Source organism: Eretmochelys imbricata, chromosome 12, assembly GCF_965152235.1.
Source record: "Eretmochelys imbricata isolate rEreImb1 chromosome 12, rEreImb1.hap1, whole genome shotgun sequence".
Taxonomy (NCBI): domain Eukaryota; kingdom Metazoa; phylum Chordata; order Testudines; family Cheloniidae; genus Eretmochelys; species Eretmochelys imbricata.
In genome coordinates this window covers 1,619,844-1,645,503 of record NC_135583.1, presented here as the reverse complement: position 1 = coordinate 1,645,503, position 25,660 = coordinate 1,619,844, and the positions used below count along the sequence as shown (strand labels likewise).

The window sequence follows — 25,660 nt, the reverse complement described above, 5'->3', positions numbered from 1 at the left end:
CTCGCGCTGCAGTCAGGCATGCAAGGTTCAATAATGGCAGAATTCTTTCTTAACAGGTACAGCTGATTTGCTAGAGGCCCCAGAATCAGCCAAACCCTGATGGTTTTGGAGTTGGGCTCCATAATCATGGAGGATCAGTCAGTCATGTGAACCAACTAGCTATCTCTTAGCTGCAGGAAAGCAGTGTTAGCTGTTGGGGAGGGACCCCATTGACAGACCAGACCAGACCAGGGGTCCATCTAGTCTATTCGCCTGTCTGTGACAGCGGACAGCACCAAATACTTCAGTGCAATGTGCAAGAAGTTCCCTAGGGAACAATTATGGAATAAATCGTTGATAGGAGGAGTTTCTTCTTAACCCCCACTCATTTTGAGGTTGGTTTATGCCAGGCAGTGGGAGGTTATCATCATCAATAAGTGTCTAATCTGATTTTTAAAATCTGATGGTGCTCTTGACCTCTGTGACACTGTGTCAATGAGTTCCACAGGTGAACTACAACATATTAAAACACTTGACCTTTGATCAGTTTTAAATTTGCTGCCTTTCAATTTTATTGAACGCTTCTTGTTCTTTTATTATGCATGAGGAGCACCTCATTTGCCATCTGTATACCTAACCCATTCATTATTTTGTATACTCTATCACATCCCCTCTGATTTGTCTCCCTTCTAAACTAAACCGTCCCAAACTTTTCAATCTCTCTCCACTGAGACATCTCTCTAGGACTCATTCACTCTTCTCACCAGTCTTTAACCCCTTGCTAAGTTTTCTGCTATATCCTTGTGAGATGGGGTGACCAAAACTGCACACAGTATTCTAGCTGAGGGTGAACCACTGATTCCGTCACAGAAAAGGAAGAGGGCAGGGAGGGAGGTGTTAGAAGGGCAATGGCAGGTAAGAGACAAGACAAGAGAGCTGAGAACATGGGAGAGAATAGGAAGGTGGAGAGAACGTAGAATGCAAAGAAACAGAGCCAGGGAATTTCAGGAGTGTGGCAGCACTGTGGTACCTGGGGAGATTGGAAAGGATTGAAGTACAGAAGCAAAGCAGGCCCTGAGTGAAGCAGCAGGCCACAGGGGCCAGGGGAAAGCAGGGTAATTCATACAAAGCAGGCTCATAAGGGGACATTGGGAAATTGTCATGCTGCAGCTCGGGGCTCCAGGTCTCAGCTGAGGAGCAGGACATTTCTGTAATGCTGCAGTGCAGGTGGGGGAATGAAATGCAAAAGTGGTATAAGCACTGCAGCAATCAACCAGTATATCCTTCTAGGAATTAGCCTTTCCTATGACGTGCTATTGGATCCTTTTAATCCTTACATCACGTGAATCAGAAAATGTTTGTGGTTTATATTTAAGGAACACAAATATTTTTAAGGCTCGACATTTAGGTTTTTAAAACATTTTTTTTAAAAAAGCTTAAAATGAATTGAAACATTTGTATGAACTTAAGCAAATCAAATGAAATAGTGGTTTAAAGGTATAACGTTTTGCTGGAGGGTTTGCAACACAAACATCAGACTATCCTGCTAAGGTAGGAGAATCAGAAAGTAACAGAGTACAAACAAAATGAAACTGAAACTAGTCTGTTTTCACCGGCCCAGTGGAATCCAATGCAAAGTAAGCAGCGTGATGGAGAAAAGGAAGGTCTCAATACCCAAAACACTATTAGATTGTAAGGTCTTTGGGGCACAGGCTGTCCGCCTTTTGTATTCGTCCCTGTGGGTATGAGCCCCACAAGAAGAAGAGAGAGAGAGTTCCTCTTGCGAAAATGCTTACAGCAGCTGCAGTGATTTTGATGCATGGCCATTCCAGTCACTGACACAGCAGCACGCCCTGTGTCTAGGTTGGCCTATGAGAAATTCTCAGAGCACCTAGTCATCTCAGCTGGTTTGGCAAAGGGTCTGAAACGAACCATTTGCTGGCCTGGCTCGGGATTTCTCAATGAGATGTTACAAAAGTGTCAGTGCTTCTGCCCCAGTTACCAGGGACGACTCGTCTTAACCCTTCCAGGTGGTCTCTGGAGCGACTGCTGTGCCCCAACGACCCAGCCATGCCCTTGAAATCCAGGATGATGGCATGAGAATGACAAGGCGAGAGTAACGTGTTCACTAAGGCGTCCCATTCAGCTGCTGTGCTCTAGATAAAGGGCAAGCCCAATACCTGGACGAGATCCCTACGTCCAACTGCCAGGGCTGAGGAGGCATTCTTCTGGCAGGTCTCCTGAATGTTACTGATGTTCAGTCTGAAAAAGAAAGAGGGCTCATCTCTTACTGACACACTACTTGCCAAGGGAAGGTTGGCTATGGATCACGACTACTGGACAGAACTCCCTAATCACACTGCAGGGTCAGATCGATCAGCATTTCCTCCACAGTCATTAAGAGACACCCGACCGCATGCCATCCAGCCGCCCTAACAGAGTGTCCACTGCACAATGTCCTGTTTCAATCCAACAGTGAATAGCAGGATCTGCTCTGATAGTCATCCGGAGATGGTCCACCACCAAAGAGTTATTACCATGGTGACATACTGGTGCAATGTGGAGCTGAGATTTGTTCTTGAACCCAGAAGCTGATAGCCATCTGGGCTGCCCCATTTACAAATTATTGTTACCATTCAATCCACCAGTCAGTTCATTTTATAGCCAGCTCTAGACTTTGAGGGGGAGCCAGGTATGACCCTGGGTGGGATGACATGCCACCACTGACAAGCCTCCAGCAGCACTGAGGGATTAGTGAGGCAGTACATGGACTTCACAGCTACTTGGCGGATTTCACGCTCACTGGCGGCAACATAGCTCCCCTAAACACCCCCATGATTTTCTCTTTCCTCTGCTTCCATTCCTATCAGGGAGTACTGGGGAAAAGACTGCGTAAGACCTTACAAGCAAATGGACCAGAAAGAGACCCTCCCCCTTTAAAGACAACCTGCAAATGTGAAACAATTGGCCAGTGGCTGGGTTATTTTTGCTTCTTTATGATAGAAAAGGTAGGGAAGGGATTTTGTGTTTTTTTTCCTTTTTAAAAACACATGACATTTAGGGACCATCTCGCCTCAAAGGTCCTCTGCTGACGAGGGAGAATGACAAGATCACTAGAATGGAAATGAAAGTGTAGCAATTGAAAGAAGAGTTTTCCCATCTGTTTTTTTGTTTGCTTTAGAACTTCAATGACTAATTAGCACATTGGAGAAAGGATGTCTTTAATAAAGATTCAGCACCTCCATACTTTTGATTAAGAGGAAAGCACTCACAATACAGATGCACAGCCCTGAAATTAATATGCTGTGATACAGGAAGGCCAGAGAACAGTGGAAGAGTGTTAGAAGGGAAATATATAAGCCCTAGGCTAATTAAGGCATGGTTCCCTGTAGACTAGGGAGGGTTGCTACAGGTTAATTGGAGCACCTGTTGTCAATTAAGGCCCTGTCAGGAACCTAATAAAATCTTCAGGCAGTCTGTCATAAATATAAAGGGAAGGGTAAACCCCTTTGAAATCCCTCCTGGCCAGGGGAAAGCTCCTCTCACCTGTAAAGGGTTAAGAAGCTAAAGGTAACCTCGCTGGCACCTGACCAAAATGACCAATGAGGAGACAAGATACTTTCAAAAGCTGGGAGGAGGGAGAGAAACAAAGGGTCTGTGTGTCTGTCTATATTCTGTCTTTGCCGGGGATAGACCAGGAATGGAGTCTTAGAACTTTTAGTAAGTAATCTAGCTAGGTACGTGTTAGATTATGATTTCTTTAAATGGCTGAGAAAAGAACTGTGCTGAATAGAATAACTATTTCTGTCTGTGTATCTTTTTTGTAACTTAAGGTTTTGCCTAGAGGGGTTCTCTATGTTTTGAATCTAATTATCCTGTAAGGTATCTACCATCCTGATTTTACAGGGGGATTTCTTTATTTCTATTTACTTCTATTTTTATTAAAAGTCGTCTTTAAGAAAACTGAATGCTTTTTCATTGTTCTCAGATCCAAGGGTTTGGGTCTGTGGTCACCTATGCAAATTGGTGAGGCTTTTTATCCAACATTTCCCAGGAAATGGGGGGGTCAAGTGTTGGGAGGATTGTTCATTGTTCTTAAGATCCAAGGGTCGGGGTCTGTAGTCACCTAGACAGATTGGTGAGGCTTTTTACCAAACCTTGTCCAGGAAGTGGGTGCCAGGTTTTGGGAAGTATTTTGGGGGGAAAGACGTGTCCAAACAGCTCTTCCCCAGTAACCAGTATTAGTTTGGTGGTGGTAGCAGCCAATCCAAGGACAAAGGGTGGAATATTTTGTACCTTGGGGAAGTTTTGACCTAAGCTGGTAAAGATAAGCTCAGGAGGTTTTTCATGCAGGTCCCCACATCTGTACCCTAGAGTTCAGAGTGGGGGAGGAACCTTGACACAGTCAGAGGGGGAGGAGGAAGGAGAGAGGACTGGAGCGTGGAGGGTTGTTGTGAGATTTGGAAGACCAGAGAACTGAGGTAAGGGAGACCCTGCTGCAGCAGGACAGGGAGACTCCCTCCCCACAGCGTTGAAGGACTGAGGGCAAGAAACCTGCAGGGGCTGAGAGGGGCTGGGATTCAGAGCAAGGAGCAAACCCAGACCCCTCCCGTTTCCCTCCTCTATTGCCTTCCTGGGCCACTAGCGGGGCCCTCAGCACCCAAGAGCAGGGGCAAGGGGTGGCGTCTTAATGCCTCCGAGGGCCCCCCTCCCCCCCAAGAAAAGGGCACGTCCCACCATATGAACATTGGCCATCTTGTCACAACGCGCGCGCACAAAGTTGAAAACACCTTTTTGAGAGGAAGAGTGTTTGAGTGTATGTGCACACATAGGTAGGTCGGTAGAGAGATAAACAGATAGCTATGGATTTCCAGGCCTTCTCGTCCATTGTAAAGAAGCAAAAAAGGGCGAAAGCCCATTCCAAAACCAACCCTTTAGAGTTCTCCTTTAACATGCACCCCTATGAAAAGGGGCCCACGCTCACAATGTTTGTTTCAAATGATGAAGTCCTGCAACAGCCAGATATACAATTTTCAGCTGCTAGGGCTGGCGCTGGTTCCCACATTTCCTTCACCATGCATCCCTTCCAGAAGTTTTTGGGAAAGAAGCCATCTCTCCTAGGTAGACAGGGACACCATGGGAATGATGCAAGAGGTGAAGGATGGTGCTCAGTGGAACAAGATGTTGATTGATTTTGACACTGCAGAGCACAGCGGTGGCATTGAGGGCCACCTTAGTTTGGGGCTAGAGATAGGGCTCTGTGGGCTGGTACTCACATGTACTGCTCCCCTAGCGATTTGTGCACGGGAAGCAGGCAAGAGATATCCTGTATGATGACTTTGCCAGCAGCTTTAATAGGTCGGTTATTTGCATCTGTCCCCTCACGCTTGCTTTTCCATCTCCTTGATTTCTGCAGAATAGATGGCAACAAGTAACTGAGGGAGGAAGACAGCAGCTGTTATCAGGGCAGGAACAATGCATGAGCATCAGGAGTAATGCAAGCAGCACCCACCCCTGCCTTCCGAAAGCTGTGTGTTACCCCCCGAAGAACAATAATAATTACATTAATTAACAAGTGTCTCCATCTCTAGGAAGTGAAAGCCAGGCAAGTGGCAAGCTCAAGGGCAAACACACACGCTTGAGAGGGATTTTACAAATTCCAGGGGGGTAGGCAGTAAAAACAAATCAATACCTAGCAAGCCAATAATACGCAGAAAGGGTGGCAGAAGGACCAGTAAAATATCTTCAATGGTTCTGGGTCTGGTCCCAAGAGCCCACTGTACACAGGATGACCACTGAGTTCAGCAAGAGCTCTGAGCAGAGATGTGTGGGAGGAGGTCCTTTATTTGCTGCTAGCTTCAGACCAGAGTTACAAAGAGAAGTTGACATGCCCATGTTGTCTCTTCTACCTAGTTCTAATGGGTCCTTTGTGTGTCATTGTCTAGGACCAGGGTGGGACTGACTTGGATTCCAGTGCCTCCTTGTCTACAGCATTCACCAATGCTTCTGTCTGAGAATAAAAGCTGGCTGCCTGGTGGCAACACTCAATCAGAGGAGCCTAGGACCTTCCTACAGCAGTTGCCACTCAGAACCGGCTAATTTCAGGAGACAGAGCAAGGAAGCCAAGCATTTCCCCAAATGGCCACAGAGTTTTCACCTTTATGCCAGGATGTATAAAACTACTTGGGCCACCCACATCAATTATTTTAGATGGCCAGTTTCCTGGCCTCTTCCAACTCCCCAGCTTGTCGGCCCACCACTGGAGGGAGAGGAGTGGGTGCATGCAGTGGCCTGACCTCCCAAAGGGCCTGGAGCAATGTCTTGCAGGAGACACTGGCTGCTACGTGATGCTCTCGGATTGTGCCTTTGATTCCTGGAAAATCCAAGATGGGCAATGGATCTCTTGGTGAGCAGAGTGAAATAGCAAGGGTCTGCTGAACGCGCCCTGACTGCACAGGAACAGTCTGGGCAGGCTTAAAAATTACACACACAGGCACTTGATTTTTAAAGGTCATTTAAAATTAATTCCTCCCTTACTGACTCTGGGTTTTGCCATGCAGCAGCTGAGGTCATCACTAGAACCTGCCACACAGAACCAAGAAGGAATGCACGCTCCTTACCTGGTTGAGATGGCACAGGTGAGACAGAGCCCGGAGGGTCTGGACCTGGGCTCTGGCAGGTAAGTGAAGGACAGATTTTTTTTAAAGAGAGTCTAGGATGGGATTTAAGGTCAGGGTGACATAGGAGCACATATCCCATTGACTTTCAATGAGGCAGATGTGGGTGCTTTTCAAAGCCCCACCCATACTTCTGTAGCCTGCACAGGTATGATCTGATATTCAGAGGCATTGAGCATTTACATCAAAAGGGGTGCTGTGGATGCTGCACAGAACCTCTGAAAATCCAGCTACCAGGGCTCTGCCCTCACGTCCAGCTGTGCAAACCCCAGAGAATCGGGGCAGAAATTTTGACATTCAACAGCATTGTGTATTTGTTCCTAAAAGCATCAGAATTCATCTCTGAGTGGGATCACTCTGTCGGGTGTGGGCCAGTGTCCTCTCTGATATGCAGGGCTTGCCTTTAGTCCGGTAGTTCCTTGAACTGCTCCCTGAAACTGATCAATATGTTGCGTGCCAGACGTTGCTCTCATTGGAGTCAATGGAAAATGCCGACAGACTTCCCAGAGCAGGCTGGATCTATTTGGAGGATACCCACAGAAGTATCAATGTTTTACAGCAGGTAGCCATTAGTGCATGGGGGGAAGGGAGGAAATAGAGAATGTGCTTTGCGCTATAGCATGCATGCTTCCCCACTCTGTGCCCCACACAGCATTGACCAGGAACCTCCTTGGGTCAGAAGGGAGCAGACGTTTGAACCCAAGTTTGCAGGCGCAAGGCCTGTTCTCTGCAGGTGTAATGCCACCGACTCTGGCAGAGGTATGCCAGCAGAGTACTCTGGAGAGCAGTGTAGCACACAGTGGCCACCCGTTAACTTGCGGGCCCCAGCAGGGGAGAGGATTCCATCTGCTCTGCAGCACTCACAGATGGACAATTCTCCCAGACTGAAGTAGGTTCCTCTGAAACACACACACACTGCCCTTCTGTCACTGAAAGCAGATTCAAACCCCGCCTGCCTTTAGGGAGGCATTTTGGAGACTCAGAACATGGACAAAACACTGCATTTTCCACAAGTAAACTAGTCACTTTTTTTTTTTTGGGGGGGGGGGGGGGAGGGGAGGATGAGGATGGAAGAATGGGATATTCCACGAATGGATCATTTACACTGCTAGATGTCAACAGGGCAGGCAAAACAATGAAGACATTAACTGATTACTGGGCCTGTCAATCAAATCTTCCCCCTTCCCTTGGATAAGGGCTGTCTACATACTTGCAAAATTTGGACCCAGGATTGTTCACTGGCCTGGCTCCACCAGTAGAGCTAGATGACATGGTGGTTACAAAACCCACACCCCCTGCCTACCCTACAGCTTCTGTCCCCGCCACCCCCCCGGAGCTGTGCCTGTGGAGATAACTCCAATTAAAAGTCCTGCTTGCTTCAACCAACCAGTGGCAGTAGGACAGAAAGCCAAGGAATCAGCAGGAGATGTCAGCCTTGGTGTGGGCAGCCAAATGTGAGCCATATCAACCTTCACCTGTAATAGCGAGGTGAAGCCCATGGAGACTGCAGGTCCCAAGTGACGTTCCACCTTGGTCCAAATGATTGGCAAACCACAAGAGTAGCCCTCAGTTGGGCAACATTTGGGCACTTTTAAGGCAGGATTACCCAAGGTCAGAAGTGTCCCGTGTTTGGGTCTGTCATTGCACGGGGCTTGGGAAAAGATCACACAAGGTTCCATCTCCCTTTTTGCTCAACTTGTTTCCCAGGGAGCATACTCCTCGATGGTTTAAAGACACCCCTCTGTCCACAGCATTCAAGAGGCACAGGAAATGCGCTTCTCCCTGGGGGCTCTGCCACAGGCTGATGGTGCCCCACTGCCTTCATGATACACTAGCCTGCAATTGGCTGCTCAGGTTTAAAGAGGCTGGAAACATAACGGGTGGTGCTCAACTGTCAATTAATGAGTCTGCCCCCATTGTACTTGAAGCTGCAGGTGGAAAATTTGGGTCATTTGTCCCCAACCTTTCTACCTCTACCTTCGTGCAATCTAGAATCCAAGCCAGTGGGAACTGCATCTCCTCAGCTGCTTCAGAGAGCCCAAGAGGAGAGGCAGGAGAGAAAGGAAATAGCTAGTGACAGTGAATTGAGATTCTTGAGCTCCTCTGAGCATCAAGAGGAAGGAACCGAGAGTGTTCAGACAGTCATGGGGAAGGGGATGGTTGTGGGGAACAGCCCTGAGTAATGACTGCACAGCTAGCCCAAGGGTGCCATTTGCTGCAATCTGAGGTGATAATGATGGCAGTAAACGGGTTAAATGTGGAAACAGACAGCCCAAGAATAAGCCACCGACTGCTTGTAGCAACCACAATTATCTCTGCATAATCAGCAGAGCGGGTTACGAAATCCTGCATGCTCCTCTTGGAATGGGGCTACTGAACATTCATGTCTCCCCTCAGGATCTTGCTGACACAGGCAGTGTCTTAGGTAGCCCCATGAAATGTAGGGGCACATCAGAGATAGAGAGGTTCAAGGGTTAAATTTCTTTTAATGGGGTGGAGGGATAGCAGGAGGGGAGAATTCAGACAATGCCAAGGATTAAGTTCACCAAGCTCCAGATCAGGTTCAAGCTGCTTCTCATGAAATCTCCAGTGGGGCGCAGTGTGTTTGTCAAGTCTTTCTTGCTCAAAAAGTTCTCCTCCTTGTATTTTGAACAACAAACCCCAGTAAACTCCAATTACAGGTGTCCGAAACCTGCCTGGCCACCAAACTGCCAGGGTTTTTAGAACAAGCTTCTCTGCAACATTAAAATTTGCTATTTGCAATGTCTGCCCTGGTAGCCAGTTCCAGCAGCTTCCAAGGAAGGGGCAAAAAATCCCAAGTGGGCAATTATGGAAAAACTTGTCCATTTGGGGACTATTTCTTCCTGACCCTCATCATCATTAGTGGCTGGTTCCTGCCCTGAAGCAGGATGGTTTGGTGCCTCTCTCATGTAATTGGTGGATAGTCTCATTATCCTAATCAGTGTCTAATTGTTCTCTGACTCCCCCTAAGTTCTCAGTCTCAGTGATCTCTGGTGGCAAGAAAGATCACATGATAGTTATGTAGGGCATAAAAATATTTTTTTTTATCAGTTTTACATTTGCTTATGGGGTTTCACTGACTGTCCCCAGCTCTTGGTTATGAAACAAAGTAATTCACTTTTTCCATATGAGGCATTGTTTTGTATCCCTCCATCATGTCTCCTCCTCTCTAAAATTAAACAGTTCCATCTTTTGAGTCTCTCTTTATATGGAATTCCCCTCGTGGCTCTAACTATTTTAGCTGCCTGTCTTCAAAAACCCCTTCGATTTCTTCTGTATCTCTTTTGAGGCAGGGTGACTTGCACTGAACACTGTTTTCCAGGTGAGGGCGTGCTATTGGTTTATACAATCATTACATGGCATCCTTCCTGTGCCAATACTGGGGCACAGAGTGGAATCTAGACTCTGCTATTCCGCTCTGTCATTGTCTGCTGTACGGTGGTAAGACTGACTGGTCTGCTCTCCCTAGGATGCCCGAGTCTCCTCACACCAGCTGCTTTCCACTTGACAGCTTCCCAGGGGAGTTTGTCTCTTGGCATCCAAAGTACATGCCCCAAATTCAACCAGGGCTTTCTTCTAATTCTAGTGGAAATGAGACGTTGGTGAGTAATTTCTCAGATCTCTACATTGGTGGTGAAGTCTTTCCTTCCAACGCTTAGAATTTTTCAGACACTTATTTTCGACAGTGTCTACTTTTCTGTTTAACATTTTGGTAGACTGATTTCTAGAATGCCTTAATACTATGGATAGCACTAGTCTTTACACATCCTGACATTGTGACTGCTGCATATTGAGCAGAGGTTTCTATTGCACTGTCCTCAGTGATGCCCAGGTCTGCTTCCTGAGCAATTATATTTCACTCCACACTCCTCAGTTCAGAGGATTCCTTTCAGTGAGCATTACTTTGCTTCTCTCATTGTGGAATTCCTTCCACCTGTTGTGCTGAACAGTCACCTAGCTTGGTTAGGTCCTTCTGTAGTTCCTCACTCAAATTAGGTTCCTCCTCTCCTCTCTTGACTCATCTAAGCAATGATGGGTTATCCACACATTTTGACACCTCACTACTCACTCCCTTTTCCAGATAATTGATAAATAAATTGAACACTGGCCTGAGGATAGAACTTTGGAGCATCTCACTTAAACTTTTGCCATGTTGGAAAACTGGCCATTTTCCTCTAGCTCTGTTTTCTGTCTTAGTTGCTGATCTACGGCAAAACTTTATTTCTCACCCTATCAGAACATTGGTTTCCTTAATAGCCTCTTGCAACGGATTCTGTCAAAGGATTTTTGAAAGTCCAAATGAATTATGTCTTTCTATTCTCTTTCAGCCACTATTTTGGTGACACATTCATAGAGTTGTAGTAGATTACGGAGGTACAATTTTCTTTTACAAAAGCCATGCTGGTCTGTCGCTATCGTATCATGTTCCTCTAGGTGTACCATAATTCTATTTTTAATTAGAGCTCAACCATGTACCTGGTACTGAACTACAGATTACTGCTCTGTCATTCCCAAAATAATCCCTACTGCTTTTTTAGAGGTAGGACCGAAGGGTAGCAAATCTATTGAATTAAAAACCAGCAGCTGATTTTCATGATAGCAGGTTTTTGTCAGCAGCTCAACCACTTCCTTTAAGTGAATTTTTCTTCTAAAATGGTTGGATGATGCTATGAAGTCCAGGAGACTGGCTGCTCTTTAGCAGTTTGTTCCAGGACCTCTTTGAAATCTCCATCTCTGACCCCTTGTCCTTATCCGAAAAGAGAAGGCCTGGGACAGGCGTGACCCCTCCTCCTCGGTTGTTTTGACTGATTGTCAGGGTCTGTGGAAGACTGGTACCAATGACTGGGATGTGGGCGGTCTGGCCTGGTGATCACCGCAGTGTTCAGGAACCAAAAGCCAACAGGTATGTCCAGAGTCAGGTGTTGGAGCTGAAAGCTGGAGGCGGGGTCAGACAGGAAACAGGTGCACCAGTGCTGATTCAGAAACCAAAGAGCCATAGCCTCGTCAGAGCCAGAGCAGTCAGTCACCAGGGTGATAGGATTCAGGGACTGGAGCAAGTAGCGGAAATAGGGCAGGGTCAAAGTCAGGAACTGGGGACAAGGCTGGAGTCAGGGTCTGTAGCAGCAAGCCAGGATCCAACCTGTTGCACAGACAACTTCCTGTGTCTCTTTCTAGCTTAAATAGCATACTCAAGAGCTCCTCCCATCATGTACCTCTGGGCAGTAACTTTAGTGGACAGCTCCCAATTCTCCAGTCAGTAGTAGAGCTGTTAGGTGGTACTGTGGATCCAGCAGTGGCCTGAGCGCCTGTGGGCATGGGTTCAGGACTCACGGATCCTCACACTGGTGCAAAGAAATCATTTCGCTTTTCTGCAATGTCCTTAGCCTCCTTAATTGCTCCCTTTACTCCTTGAAAGTAAAGGATAAACCAATAGCACGCCCTCACCTGGAAAACAGTGTTCAGTGCCAGTCACCCTGCCTCAAAAGAGATCCTTTTCTACTATGTTATTAGCCTCTCTGATCTCCCTCAGCAGCCTTTTCGTGATCAGAAGGCTGGGTTGGACAAGCCCACTAGTATACTCTTACAGTTTGGGATCTGTCTCTCTACAGATGCTACTGCCCATTCAGAAGTGTTATCATATTTGATTCTCTGGACTCTTTTAGGTTCAGTGTATAGTGCAACTCCCCTACTCCATGACCCCATCTACCCCTTCTTGGCACTGGGTCTAATAATGGAACAGCCTGTTGTTCAGGTTAGCCTAGGTCAGGCAGGGAGTGCTTTATTCTTGGGCAGAAGACAGGGTAAGGGAAGGAGAGCATTAGCACAGCACACAGTACCGGGAAGTCGTTAATTGCTTGTATGGACCAGCGCCGCCGAGCAGAGCGAAGAGACATCTGCGCATGAAAACACTACACCCCAGAGGAGAAAGGAAGAAAGGCACCAAGAAAAAGAAAAGAATAAATAACTAAAATCCAAAAAAGCCTGGACCGAGGGAGCAAGGGGCATTGTGGCCTGTAGTTAGTTACTCCACAGTGTTCCGCAAAGGGCCATTTCAAATCAAGGTCCAATCGGAAGCATCACCCCTTCCTTCTGCAGTGTGACATTAGCCATAGGTTCTGCAGGGAGGGGGCTGCTGTCTCTCGGCCCATCACTGGCTCCTTTGGAGGACCTCAGTGCTCTACAGGCATTAATGAGCTAAGCCTCCCACCTGAGGCGGAGGAATATTATTGTAACTGGCACAAAGAGGTGAAGAGACTTGCTCTAGGTCACACAGCGAGGCAGTGATGCAGTCGAGGACAGAACCAAGATCTCTTGAGTCCCAGCCCTCTAAGCACTAGAAAATGCTTCCTCACTAAGGTGCTGGAAGCATAGAGCTAAGCACCAGCCTGAACACATGACATTTAATATAGCTGGTGCCTGCCATGGCCCCAGAACCCACAACTGTGGCAGACCGTTGGTGTGCTACCTGGAGAGCAGTCAGGGGTGGTGAAAGGGAGCTTTTCCTGTGTGTTCACAGGACTACAAAGGCAGACCAAGAATGCTATGGAGAAGGGAGGGATAGCTCAGTGGTTTGAGCATTGGCCTGCTAAACCCAGGGCTGTGAGTTCAATCCTTGAGGGGGCCATTTAGGGATCGGGGCAAAAATTGAGGATTGGCCCTGCTTTGAGCAGGGGGTTGGACTAGACGACCTCTTGAGGTCCCTTCCAACCCTGATATTCTATGATTCTAAGCAGCCCACGTGAGGAGCTCACAAAGGGTTTCCAGCATGAGAGGGCTGACAGGCCTTGACACTAAAGACGATGCCATTGCTAACAGAGCTCATGAATTCGTGGCTCAGCTGACTCCATAGAAGGGCCGTGCCCAAGCTGAGCAGCGAGCCAGGCTGTTTGCCTTTGGCTGGAGATACTGGGCCAGGTAAGGTAAGGAGCTCTCTCGCAGGCTCCTCAGCCACCCAGCTGCTCACATTGCTCCTCCCTTGGGGCCTGCAGGAACATCGGCCATTGGAACCTGGCACAGTGTTTATGGTAAAATCCCCAAAATGGGGATCTTACAATGGGCCTAAAGATTCCTCTTTTACTTTCAGTCGAATGGCTGGGCCAACGACAGGAGCTACAATTAGAGATGCTGAGAAAAAAATGGCAGACCCAGAAGCTCTGCACTGATTTGATTTCACTGACACCTGATTTACTACGATGCCCTTCTGGGAGCTGCCAAATGGTCCAGTTTCTTTGTGTCTGTGTTCTCTCTCCTTTGAGCCAGCAAGACTGGGGCAGGGGGTAACTAGGAGTAATGGTGAAAGACAAATTTAGTCTATCAGGAAAAGCTCCATGGCTGTGAGATGTTATAGGCTGTACACTAACCCAGCAAAGGGACGCCCCATTTAATAGTGAAGTGGACCAAAGGACAGGTGAACACATGGTAAGGAGCAGTCCGGCACCAGACCCAGGGACTATGGGGGCAGAGGGGACAGATCGGATCCAGTAAGATTTTCCCTTCCTTCCTTTTTGCATTCAAGTTGGATCAGCATAATCTTGGTCACGTTCACTGACTCATGTTACACAGTCAAAGTATGCCTTTACAAAAAAAAATTCTAAACACAGACTGTTTCCAGTAGCCTTAAGGATGAACCGTATGCTTCCCGAATAAATATAAAACCTTGATCTGGATTCAAAACCACTTCGAGTACAAATGGGTTGGAGTCAAAAGGAGAAAGGGGACATCTTGCTCATCTCTGCTGTCTGCAATAGCATGCCAAGCCATTTTCAGCCAATAAAGGACACTCAGAGCTGTCAACCATGGTCTGAGCCTCTGATACAACCTGACCCTGTGTCTCATTGCTGGAACATTTCTTCCATCACCACCATCCTCACACAAAGAGCTTTAACAGCCACAAGGCAGTAAACTACACCACCATGAGAGAGTTGTTCATATTCAGCTTGTTGCATGGCTCAGCAAGACAGAGTCACGCTGGGAGGATTCAGAGAAAGGCTTACCAGGAGAACTACCCCTCCTTCGGTTGCAGGCACCTGCAACAACCTTCACAAGAGGAGGAGGGAGGGCCCAGCAGCGAGAAATTAAATATAGTTGAGACAAGCAGAGAAAGAGAATTAAGATTCCCCTACTCTGCTTCACTCAAATAACTTCTACTGAAGGCACCATTGGACGGTCTCATTTATAGTGCCTCAAAGTAGTACTGAGCCTGGCACCTGCCCTTGCTGTACAGATCTCGTGCCAGTGTACGGGCAGCGGCTCTATTCTGGATGATTCCCCTTGGACTCAGATCTCAGTCTTTGGGCTTGTAATGTTCAGATCTGCCAGCCGGGTAGTGTGGATTCTGAAGCTTTGATACCAGCACGTGAGTGCAAAGTAACAAGACCACGGACGTCAGAGAAATCAGGCAAATCCATCCACTGTCCTATTACCATGGAGGGGATGCCATGTTTCTCTCATGGAATGGATTTGGGCAAGAAGCTGATGGTGCTAGTTCCTGAGCCAGGAAAGGAGGCTGTGCTCTGCACATGAGCCTGGAGAGAACTCACAAACACTTTCTTTTCTTGAAATTACTTAAGTTCCAACCTCGTAGAGAAAACCATGAGGATGGAGCCCATCCAAGTCAATGGCACTGTGCAGTTCTTTGCAGGATCAGGACCTTGATTTGTAAACTCCTCAGGGTAGCCCCTGCCTTTTACTACATGTTTACACAGTGCTGGGTGCTCTGAGTCCCAGAGGCCTTTGGGTACTAGCATTATACAAACGAAACAATAGAAAATTACAACTCTCCATTGACACTAATCGTATTGCTGTTGGCTGGTGAAACTTCTACTAGAAACCCAACTTTTCCTTCTTCCTGGCTAATAATTGTGAGTCACTTTTTTAGGGATTGAGGGTGGTGGGGAGGGGCAGCACATTAATTCTCAGAGACCCATTTTCAGTTTTCATTTAGAGATCTCAGTAGCTTAGCTGCCTCTCCAGGAACACTAGAGTATATTCTGTGTTCAGCAATGTTGATCAATGTTTGTTGATTCCAGTCATCCCTTTGGTAGTGACTGCTATGGATATGGCCGCAGAGGTATTTGCAGTTTAAATACCTAGTTATCTTTCTGGAGTATTCATTTTTTTGACTGAAATTTAACTTGGCTGGTCTCTGCTAGAAGGGGATTTTGTTTTACATCCAGGGGAGATAAAATTGATTTTTTTAAACAAAAGCAGTTTTTATTTAAATTGGATTTTTTTTATTTTGTTGTTTAAATACATTCAGAATTCATTTCATTCAGATTTTATTAACTCAAAATATGTTAAGGCCTAAATTTAGTCATAATCTCTTAAAACACTTAAATAAAAAATAAATAGGCTGAATCCATAAGCCTCTATAAAAAAAAAATCAAAAGGCTGCTTTTCTATATGAAAGAAAGAACCAGGAGAAAAACATTTAACTTTTGAGGTCAAACTTTATAAATACGGCACAAATCAGCCTAAGTAATTTAGGAGACACTCTCATTTTCAAGAGAATAGGGGAAGACTAGGAATGTAGGACAAGGACTAGGTCACTTTCACTGAGGCATATCTAAAAATGTTCCCAGGCTGACCTGAAATAATCAGTTTAATTCACTGACTATAGTCAAATCCTCTGTTTAATCATTTAGTTGTAAATGTGAAACGTGTTTTGGTCAGAGAAGTTTATTTGTCCAAAACATTTAAGTTTGCTTTGCTAAATAAAAAGAAATTGTATTTGCTGTTTCGTGTTTAATTCTAGTTACCATCCTAATGCACCTTGATATAGTTCATGAGTAAAATGTTCATTATCTAGTAAATAAGCAATATCTCATTCACCATTTTCTAATATACTAAAAATCTACAATTAATAAGCATCTGAAAATATTAAGCTACCATTGCTTAAATAAGTCTATATAGTTATAGTGAACCCTCCCAGGAAGCAAACAGATGTACCAAACCTAGTGAAAAGTCTCTATTTAGTTGTAAATGAACATGTTTTAATGGTTATATCAACCAAAGAGAAAGCACCTTTCTTCAGAAAATAACCAAAGTACAAATGGAAAAGTTGATAAAAATCAATTATTTAAATTCAGGCTTTCCACTTGGTGATTTAAATTGATGGTTTAAATGGCCCATTTACATTTGTATTAAAACCAATCGATCCTCCAGAGCAAGGAGTTGACAAGATCCAGATTTTTTTTTCCTAACCCTAAAATTTAATGATTCAAAAAACCCAAACCATTAATATAACAGGAAGGCTGTGAGATCAAACTCTGAGAAGTCAGAAAATCTCATTCCATGACTCCTCTGCCTACAGACAAGTATCTGTGACTTTTTCACCTGCAGCAACATTGCGTGCGGTTCTTACTTTCTCGCCCTGCTCTTAGAGTAGCCTGGACAAAGGAAAGCCTGCAGGGCTGGGAGAGGAGGACATATGAGTCTATCTGTATTTCACTCAACACAACAACACACATGTGCTTGGTTGTGTAGGTTTTTCCTGGACATATTAAGGTCGTGTCACCATCAGTCCATGGGCTGGAGAGGCAGGTCCCATAAAAATAACACCCACGTGCTTATGTGCACATTTTTACACTAGCCTGGCATGTTAGCAAGGTGTGTGTCAGGGACAAGCATACTACAGAGGACAGAGGGAGCAGCTCTTCAAATACACTCTCATGTGAAGGTGGGGATAGGCTGGAATGCTAATGATCAGGCAGCAACACAGCAGTGCCCACTGAAAGGAAGTTTGAGTAGAATATGGGCAGAACAATAAGGGTGTGTCTTCACTACCTGCTGAATCGGCAGGCAGTGATCGATCCAGCAGGGATCGATTTATGGCGTCTAGTCTAGACACGATAAATCGATCCCCGCGCGCTCTCCCGTCGACTCTTGTACTCCAGCGCCGCGAGAGGCGCAGGCAGAGTCGACGGGGGAGCGGCAGCTGTCGACTCACCATGGTGAAGACACCACGGTGAGTTGATCTAAGTACGTTGACTTCAGCTACATTATTCACGTAGCTGAATTTGCGTAACTTAGATCGATCCCCCCCCAGTGTAGACCAGGGCTAAGAGAGCCTACTGGGGTCTATATGGAGGCAGGGCTTTTGATGAGGAGAGGTCCCCCCAGAGGCTCCGCCCATGGCTGAACGTTCTACTGCCTATCAGTTGAGCATAATACAGACCCAAAGTGGCGACTGCTGGACATTCTGTCCATGAGGAAATACAATTAAAGCAGGCTGCTGGAAAATCAGTTCCTGTTTTGCTGCCCTGCCAGGACAAGAGGCCAGGACTAACTCCCCAGGCCAACAGTGAGGAAAACTCAGGCTCTTAGGCATCTCTTTGTCCTGCTTTAGGCATCTGGGAAGCCATCCACTGCTGCAGGAAAAACTCCATACCTGAGCACAGGCCTTGGGCCATTTACTTTGGAAGTCTGGAATGTTAAGGCATTCTGTGAATAAGCTTATACGAATTCTTTGAATTCTTTGTTTCAAGCATGTCAGTTCACCCTGGAACAGGCTGCAAGGCTGGTTACTCACACAACACCTGCACAATAGGCCCCTCTGGACCTGCCACCAAATTGCTCTTTTAGAACTTCTTGCAGCCTCACTTATTCAGCCCTTCTTCCCCCAGTGTAACAGGACACAATGGTGAGAAAACATGCCACTACTCCCAAAGGGTTTCCTGAGTCAGGACTAGCCCACTCTGCAATGGTAACAGGTGCACTTAACCTATCCAGCTGGGCCAGGGACGTCTTGTCACAGTCTGTGTGTACAGCAGTTAGCAAGATGGGTCACCATCGCCAACTGGGGCATCTAGGTGTGACCACTGACAACCGCATCTAGAAATGGAGGCAGCTCCCCCTGGAGTTCCTCAGTGAGCCAGTACCAGAGGCCTGGTTCTTTACCCTGGAGCATGTCAGGGAAAGCAGACACAGGCCAACTGGTTATGGAGATCCTCACTCCGGAGGCTCTAGAGCAGTCCCCATTTGTTCTGCAACCTCCACAGACATTGCTCGTAGGAGCTCTGTGTTCAGCAGCACAGGGAGCACCTTGGTTATGTTAGGCCTACCTCTGCAAGGGAATCAGTCCAACAAACAGCAAGTTCAGAGGGAAGCTGAAATAAATGGGCCAGTCAAAACAGAGGAGTGATCAATGGACAGAGAAACAACACAAAGGAGCCAAGCCACGGTGACTTTTCACCAGAGCGGCTCATAAGGGAACGCGTCCCTAGTAGAATGAAGAAGCTCCTTGGGCACTAATGTATGTGGTTAAGGGCAGTGATGCTAACGGGCTAGAGAGAAGGAAAGCAGGTTGTTACAGGCATTGGGAAAGGTTTCCTGGCCAGGCCCTTACCCTCTCCTTGTAGTAGAAGGAGCTGATGGAGACCTGCTCCTTCTCACTGCGGGTGGGACTCCCACTGTACAAGCGCAGATTGCCTGGGGTTTCTGTACGGATCTTCATTGGCGTGATCAGGCCACTATGATAGGCCGATAAAGCCGACAGAGATCTGCCAAAGAAGAGAACAAGCTTTCAGTAACTTACCCTTGGCAAACCACCATGGGAGTTCCAGCTACAGCATGTCACTAGCCTGGCACCACTGTTATTTCTGGCATGTATTAACATGGGAAAGCTCAGCTGAAGCAAGCAGCCAGCATCTCTGACTTCTTATACTTCCTGAGACCAAGGCACTAGCGATTGGACTTACTGAAAACCAGTGGCTCAGCAGCTGCTGTCCTCCCAGCCTCTAGCCCCTAGCTCCAGTCACTGGCAAATCCATTCATAGAATCATAGAATATCAGGGTTGGAAGGAACCTCAGGAGGTCATCCAGTCCAACCCTCTGCTCAAAGCAGGACCAACCCCAGCTAAATCATCCCAGCCAGTGCTTTGTCCAGCCTGACCTTAAAAACCTATAAAGGAAGGAGATTCCACCACCTCCCTAGGTAACCCATTCCATTCACAGTGTAATATAGGGGGATTTTGCAGGCTTTGCTGAAATGCGTGACTTTGTGTTCACCTGGGAGTAGGTTCTGTAGGAGAGACTGCACGGTGCATTGTCATGGGTCTTGTAAAATATACCAGGTAACCTGTGGAGACAGGACATAAAACCACATTCAGCACAGATAGGATTTGAACTTTCGCAGCCCTTTCCCCTGCCCAAAGGGGTAGCTTTCACAGTGATGCCTGTGAATTTAAGGCACACAAACCCCACCAACAGTAATGAGGCATGTGGCGGGATGCCCACAAACCAGCCCAGCCCCTCTCCCCTCAGCTCATCCTGGTCTGTAAATGCCATCTAGACAATCTGATTTTTCTCAAGCCAAATCTACTTCCCTGAACCCATCAAAATAAAGAGCCCAGCTATGTCAGACCTTTTCAATTCATCAGCTCCTCACAGCTGGCTCCAAGGAGAGGAGGAGAAGGAGAAGCCCTGTCCTTGAGCTGTAACTCTGCACGGTCATTTGTCAAGCACTCGGATACTCCAGTGATGATAAATAACTAGACAGAGAGGAGCTGCTCTCACTGTTCAGACTTGCAGTGTAGCCCAGCACAAGATGAAGAGAGAGGTGGTACATATGAAGTACCTATAAGTCTACGCCCATTTGGTAGTGCCCCAACAACCTTCTTCAGCCCAGTATACCCTGCCCGCCGGCATGGCACAGCAGGCTTAGCAGATCCAAGCTGCCTTGACTAACCTGCTTCACTTTGTCAGGTGAAACGAGTGTGGCTGTGTTACATTGTACTACCCCGGCACACGAGACTTTCAAACCGGAATGCAGGGAGAGTCACTCCTGCATCTAAAGCAACTTTCCACAATTCAAGAGCTTTTAAACAGACCCTAATCTGCCCCTTGAGAAGGTCACTACCTGGCACACGCCCTCCTGGGAAGATAGTTATTAATGACTGTGCCCTCACTTCCCACGAGGGCTGGGCAACAGGAGTTACTAATGGACAGGCTCCCAGCTGGCATGCTGGGAGCTTACTGCTGGGAACGAAGGTACCAGTGTGCAAGGGTTCAACCTGGAGGAAGGGAAGGGCAGCTCTCCCACCAGCCCCAGTCACAGGAGGTAGGTAACAAGAGGGTCAAGGAGCCATGTGCAGCAGTTTGCCATGGGGAGGAGCCAGCATGCTGTGCCACAGACGGGAAGGCATGCAGATGCCAACCTGCTCCTGGAGAGGGGGTTATGTTCATGCCCAAGACACTACCAGAACCCCCCTATCTCTGACAGGCGGCAGCACCTCCAGCCCAGCAGGTGGCTCTAGATATTTTCAGCTCTTCTTTGTCTCCCAGTTTCACACACCAAACACCGCTCACAACGTGGCCTGAGAGCAGCTGCGAACTAGTGCGATTCCTACAGAACGGACAGCCCTGGCTGTCTAACCTCGCCCCCTATCAGCTGGGGGGCCAGCGACCAAAGCCTGCCTTTGCTCCAGGGTGAGTGCCCACTGTCCGGGGGATCTCCAGCAGGCAGACCAGCTGACTGATCCCTTGGTGGATGGCTCTAAACCAGCCGTCAGACCAACCTGCGCCACAGAACCTGGCTCCAGAGGTCCGTGGAAATGGGATGTTGGAATCCTGGTAGGAGCCGTAGGCATTAGAGACCCGGGCGAAGGTGGGCAATGGCGGCGTTACGGTGTTCGTCAGAGCATAGGGGTTGCTGGAGGTGCTGTCGTCCTGGTTCTGAAACAGAAGTTACCCAAGATCACGCTGCGAGTCTTGGAGGAAAGCTCTCCTCACAGACAGGACGCCCAGCTGGCCTGACGACTCGGCAGCAGCCCAGTGCACTGCAACAAAGGCTGGCTCCAGGGAAACCTCTTGTCCTGCGACCCCGAAGAGGTCAAGCACATGGAGTGGTTTCTGCTCTGTGGTGGGTGTGTTCACTGCATGAGCTCCTTCTCCTCCCCAGCTCACAGAGCCTTTGAGGAGTTGCTGACCCACCTTCCTTTGGTTTCATGGCTACCTTGAGCAAGGAAGTGGAGGTTAAGAGCTCAAAAACCCAACGGTCTCTGAGACAAGAAGGCACAGAGGGTTTGGCCTTCAGACTCTGGACTCCTCTGTTATAGCAAAATGTAACATAGCAGGGAGCTGGCATAGCTAAGTGTCCCAGGCACCACACTGCCACACAACTCAACACGACCAACGTCTCTTTATGGGGGACCACCACCAGAACAGCAGGCGTGTCGCAGCTCAGGCCTGAGGGGCACTGGAAGAGCTGGGGGTGGAGTGGGGCAGGAGTGGAACGGCGGGGGGCTGCAAGTCAGGCCAGAGGGGCACCGGCAGAGCTGGGGATGGGGTGAGGGCAGGAGTGGAACGGCGGGGGGCTGCAGGTCAGGCCAGAGGGGCACCGGCAGAGCTGGGGGTGGGGTGAGGGGAGGGCAGGAATTGAATGGCAGGGGGGCTGCAGGTCAGAGCTCTGTGTGTATGGGGTGGAGGTTGGTGCAGGGATGGGATAGGGGGCTGCTGCAGATGAGGACTGATATAATTTGTTCTAGATGGTGGTGTCCAGCCCAAGCCACATAGGACACAAACAAGTAAATAAAACCCAAATTTGATTAAACCCAAGAAGGAACCCCCAAGCTTCCCTGGGGACTAAAACTTGCTCCCAACATTGCAATGTAGACAAACCAGGGGTCTCAGACAAACGTGCCCTGGCCGAGACAAGGGGGGCAGCACCTGGCACAAGGCCAGCCTGCCTGTAATGACGTCCCTAGGAAACGGGAGGGCATGGGCTCAGCACAGACCATGCTTAGCTCAAATCCACCTCACTAGCTTTGTTTAAAGAAAAAAACGTAGGTCCCTTGAAGAAGGGTGGAAGGCTCTTTCGGTGAAAGCCCAGCCTGCACTGCTCCTCCCATGTCCTGATGTCGGGAAGCCAGCAGCCCAAGCAAGAGTTAATATTTCAACTCTCTATAGCTTCTCCTGCGTGGCAATTTCCCAGAGCCAGCTCTCCCTCCACAACCAGCACCCCCCACACCAGGCCCCCCAGTGACACCTACTGTAGGAAGGAGAGTAGCTGTAAGTTCCCCCACAGCCAGTGATGAGCAGCCAAAATCTTAACAACCGGTTCCCTCCTTACCCCACAAGGGGGTCGTGGCCCACCCCCGCGACTCCTGCCCCATCCAACCCCCTCCCCTGACTTCCCCCAGAACCGGGCAGGAGGGTCTCGTGGGCCACTGTAGCGGGTGCCCACCCCGTCCCTAAGAGCCAGAGGGACCTGCTCGCGGGGGAGGTAGGGAGTCCCGGAGGTCCTTACTTGGGACAGCTCCCAGGAAGCATCCAGCAGGTCCCTCTGGCTCCTAGGGATGGGGTAGCGTAGCTGCGGGGGGAGCAAGGGGAGCGGCCGCTCCCGCCACTGATCACATCAAAAGTGGTGCCTTAGGCACCAACTCCATGGGTGCTCCGGGGCTGGAGAAGCAGAGCAGGGAGGAGGCGGCGAAGGCGGAGCAGAAGTGAGCTGGGGTGCTCCCCGCCCCATGCCCAGCCCCAGCTCACCTCCGCTCTGCCTCCTCCCCGCTCTGCTTCTTCACCCCCGGCTTCCCGCGAATCAGCTGTTCACGCGTGAAGCCTGGGAGGGCTGAGAAGCAAGCGGCGGTTTCGCGCTCAGGCCCAGGGAGGCAGAGGCGAACTGGGGCAGGGAGCAGTCCCCCTGCATCTACGCCCCCCGGGTTACCTGCTGCGGTGCGGGCAGACCTCCTTGCGCCCCCGCCCCCAGCTCACCTCCACTCCGCCTCCGCGGGCCTGAGTGTGAAGCCCTTTTAGAACCAGTTGTCCTGAAGCCCTTTTAGAACCGGTTATCTGACAACCGGTTCTAAAAGGGCTTCTAAATGTAACAACCAGTTCCAGCAAACTGGTGCAAACCAGCTCCAGCTCACCACTGCCCACGGCTAGACCTCCTCCACACTTTCCTGCAGCGACCCCTGCTGGCACATGCTGGGAGTACAAAGCCAAGGAGACACTTGAAACTTCTGAACTCAGGGAGCAACAAACCCTCAAGGGTCTGATTTTGAGAACTGCGTGCATTCAATCACATGCTCAGTTTTCCCTCCCCCCACCCCATTTACCAGACATCTACACAGGCAGAGTCTCAGAGCTCACCAATGGCGAGTGGGGTTTCTGACAAGGCTGGAAGCTCTGCAAAGGCAGAAGGTGTAGGGAGAGGAGAAAAGCAGGAAAAGTGTGCAATCCTTCCTACCACAACAGACTCCAGGTAGGAGACCAGCTGACGCAGGCAAGGCTCCAGGCAGCTCTGGTTCCGCTTCACCTTCTGCAGGGAAGTGTCATTCAAAATCTGGAACAGGCACAAGATGCAACTTGGGTCATCTTACCCATAACCACACCTCCCCACCAGCTCTTCATCTGCAAAGCAGCTGAGCTGCTAGAGTCCATACTGAGAGTCTGGAGGCCCAGGGAAGACCTCCCAGAGCCCTCAGTACAGGCAAACTGACCTGTGCTCTGCTTTGAGAAGGACTGTCATGTTAAGGCACAACACCGGCTGTCAGATCACTGGAGTCTGTTACTGGCTCTGCCACGGACGCGCTGTGTATCCTTGGCTAAGTCACAGCTATTCTGTGCTTATTTTCCTAACCATAAAGCAAGGGGGGATATTGACCCACCACCTAGTGGTGACAAAGATTACATCAGCTCATGCTGCAGACCCCTGCAATAAAGGTGCTACAGAAACACACCGTGCTATTCATTGGGGCAGAGACCATCGGAGCAGAGACCATCTTTTTGCTCTGGGTTTGTACAGTGCCTAGTGCAGTGCAGTTCAGCTCCAGGAGAGGCGCTCCTACGTGCTAATGCAATTCTAATAATAAAAACATGGCTGGGAGGCTCAGGTTCAACTCCTGGTTCTGCTGCAGATCTACTGCCTCCCAGGGGGGTGCAAGGATAAGTCCAGTAAGGCACTGAGGTGGTCAGATACTACACTGATTGGGAACAGAGAAGTATTTAAGACAGACAGACAGACGTTAACAAGCCCGGGAATCCTTTAAATCTTACTGCTCTAAGCCTCCCCCTTGACAATAACTGCTTGTCCCTAGTTTGCCCCCTCCACTCTGCAAACACGGATTATTCCCCTAGTGGGGCTTTAAACACTGGCTGCAGACCACACTGCCATGGGCCGACAGCATCCCTGGTGTAAGCCCAATTAAGTCAATGATGCACTTGCACCAGGGATGCATCTAGATCATGGTTTTTCTCTAGGTCCTAGGGGTATTTTTATCTAGGACCTTGCCCTCCTCACTTTGTCACAAAGGTCTGGGAGATATAGGCCAAGGTTGGCATGTTTAAGATCTGCTCTTAGTAGTGGGCCCCCCCGTGACAGTGCCCCCCATAAGACTTTATGGAAATATGCTTATGAATGTATGTATGACATAACTGGAATATGTTTTATGCTACATATGCCATGTAACCTATCTCTGAGCTTTGAGCAGGGCGTTGGACTAGATGACCTCTTGAGGTCCCTTCCAACCCTGATATTCTATGATTCTGTAAAGGCTATGATCTACTGAATCTATTCATCCTATTTGTATGCATGTGTCATTATTGTATTCGAAGTTATGAATACTGGCTGTAACCTTAGTAAGGCATTTGGTCAGCTTCTTTAGAAAGGAATTTGCAAGTTAAGTGCCCAATCAGGAAGCACTTAACGCACAACGGATCTTGTAAGGCTCCAATCCACATAAGAAGTCTACACGAGGACGTTCAAGGTAGCATGTGGACAATGGCTGCTGCCTGTAAAAACTGAGTCATGCATGGACATGTGACTTGCCCATGTGACTCCAAAACTCCATCTTGGAGCTGGACTTTGCATAGGAGAGAGGAGGGGGTCTCCACCCACAAGAGAAAATCTATTTAAACCCCTAGGAGTTAAATCTATTTAAACCCCTCCATTTGGTCTTCAGCTGGCTAAAGAGATAGCCTCTCCACCTCCAAAAATACTGAAAGCTTTATACAGGGTAAAATGGATTTATTTGGGGTTTGGACCC

The 25,660-nt window shown here is 48.3% G+C and overlaps 1 protein-coding gene across 6 annotated transcripts in view; it reads right to left on the bottom strand.

The window, feature by feature from the left end:
• WDR59 (WD repeat domain 59) overlaps positions 1–25,660 on the bottom strand; it is an 82,862-nt gene that overhangs the window by 9,634 nt on the left and 47,568 nt on the right. For 2 of the 6 annotated variants that reach the window (XM_077830944.1, XM_077830943.1), the window contains exons 15-20: positions 23,863–23,958; positions 21,194–21,350; positions 19,686–19,755; positions 19,024–19,177; positions 5,256–5,389; positions 2,160–2,241 (exon numbers count right to left, since the gene is read on the bottom strand). In XM_077830944.1, the coding sequence (XP_077687070.1) occupies positions 2,160–2,241; positions 5,256–5,389; positions 19,024–19,177; positions 19,686–19,755; positions 21,194–21,350; positions 23,863–23,958 (693 nt within the window). Of the gene's footprint in view, positions 1–2,159; positions 2,242–5,255; positions 5,415–7,067; positions 7,176–12,392; positions 12,587–19,023; positions 19,178–19,685; positions 19,756–21,193; positions 21,351–23,862; positions 23,959–25,660 lie in introns of those variants that run through there. The other 4 variants (XR_013347621.1, XR_013347620.1, XM_077830946.1 and 1 more) reach the window with 4 other exon arrangements.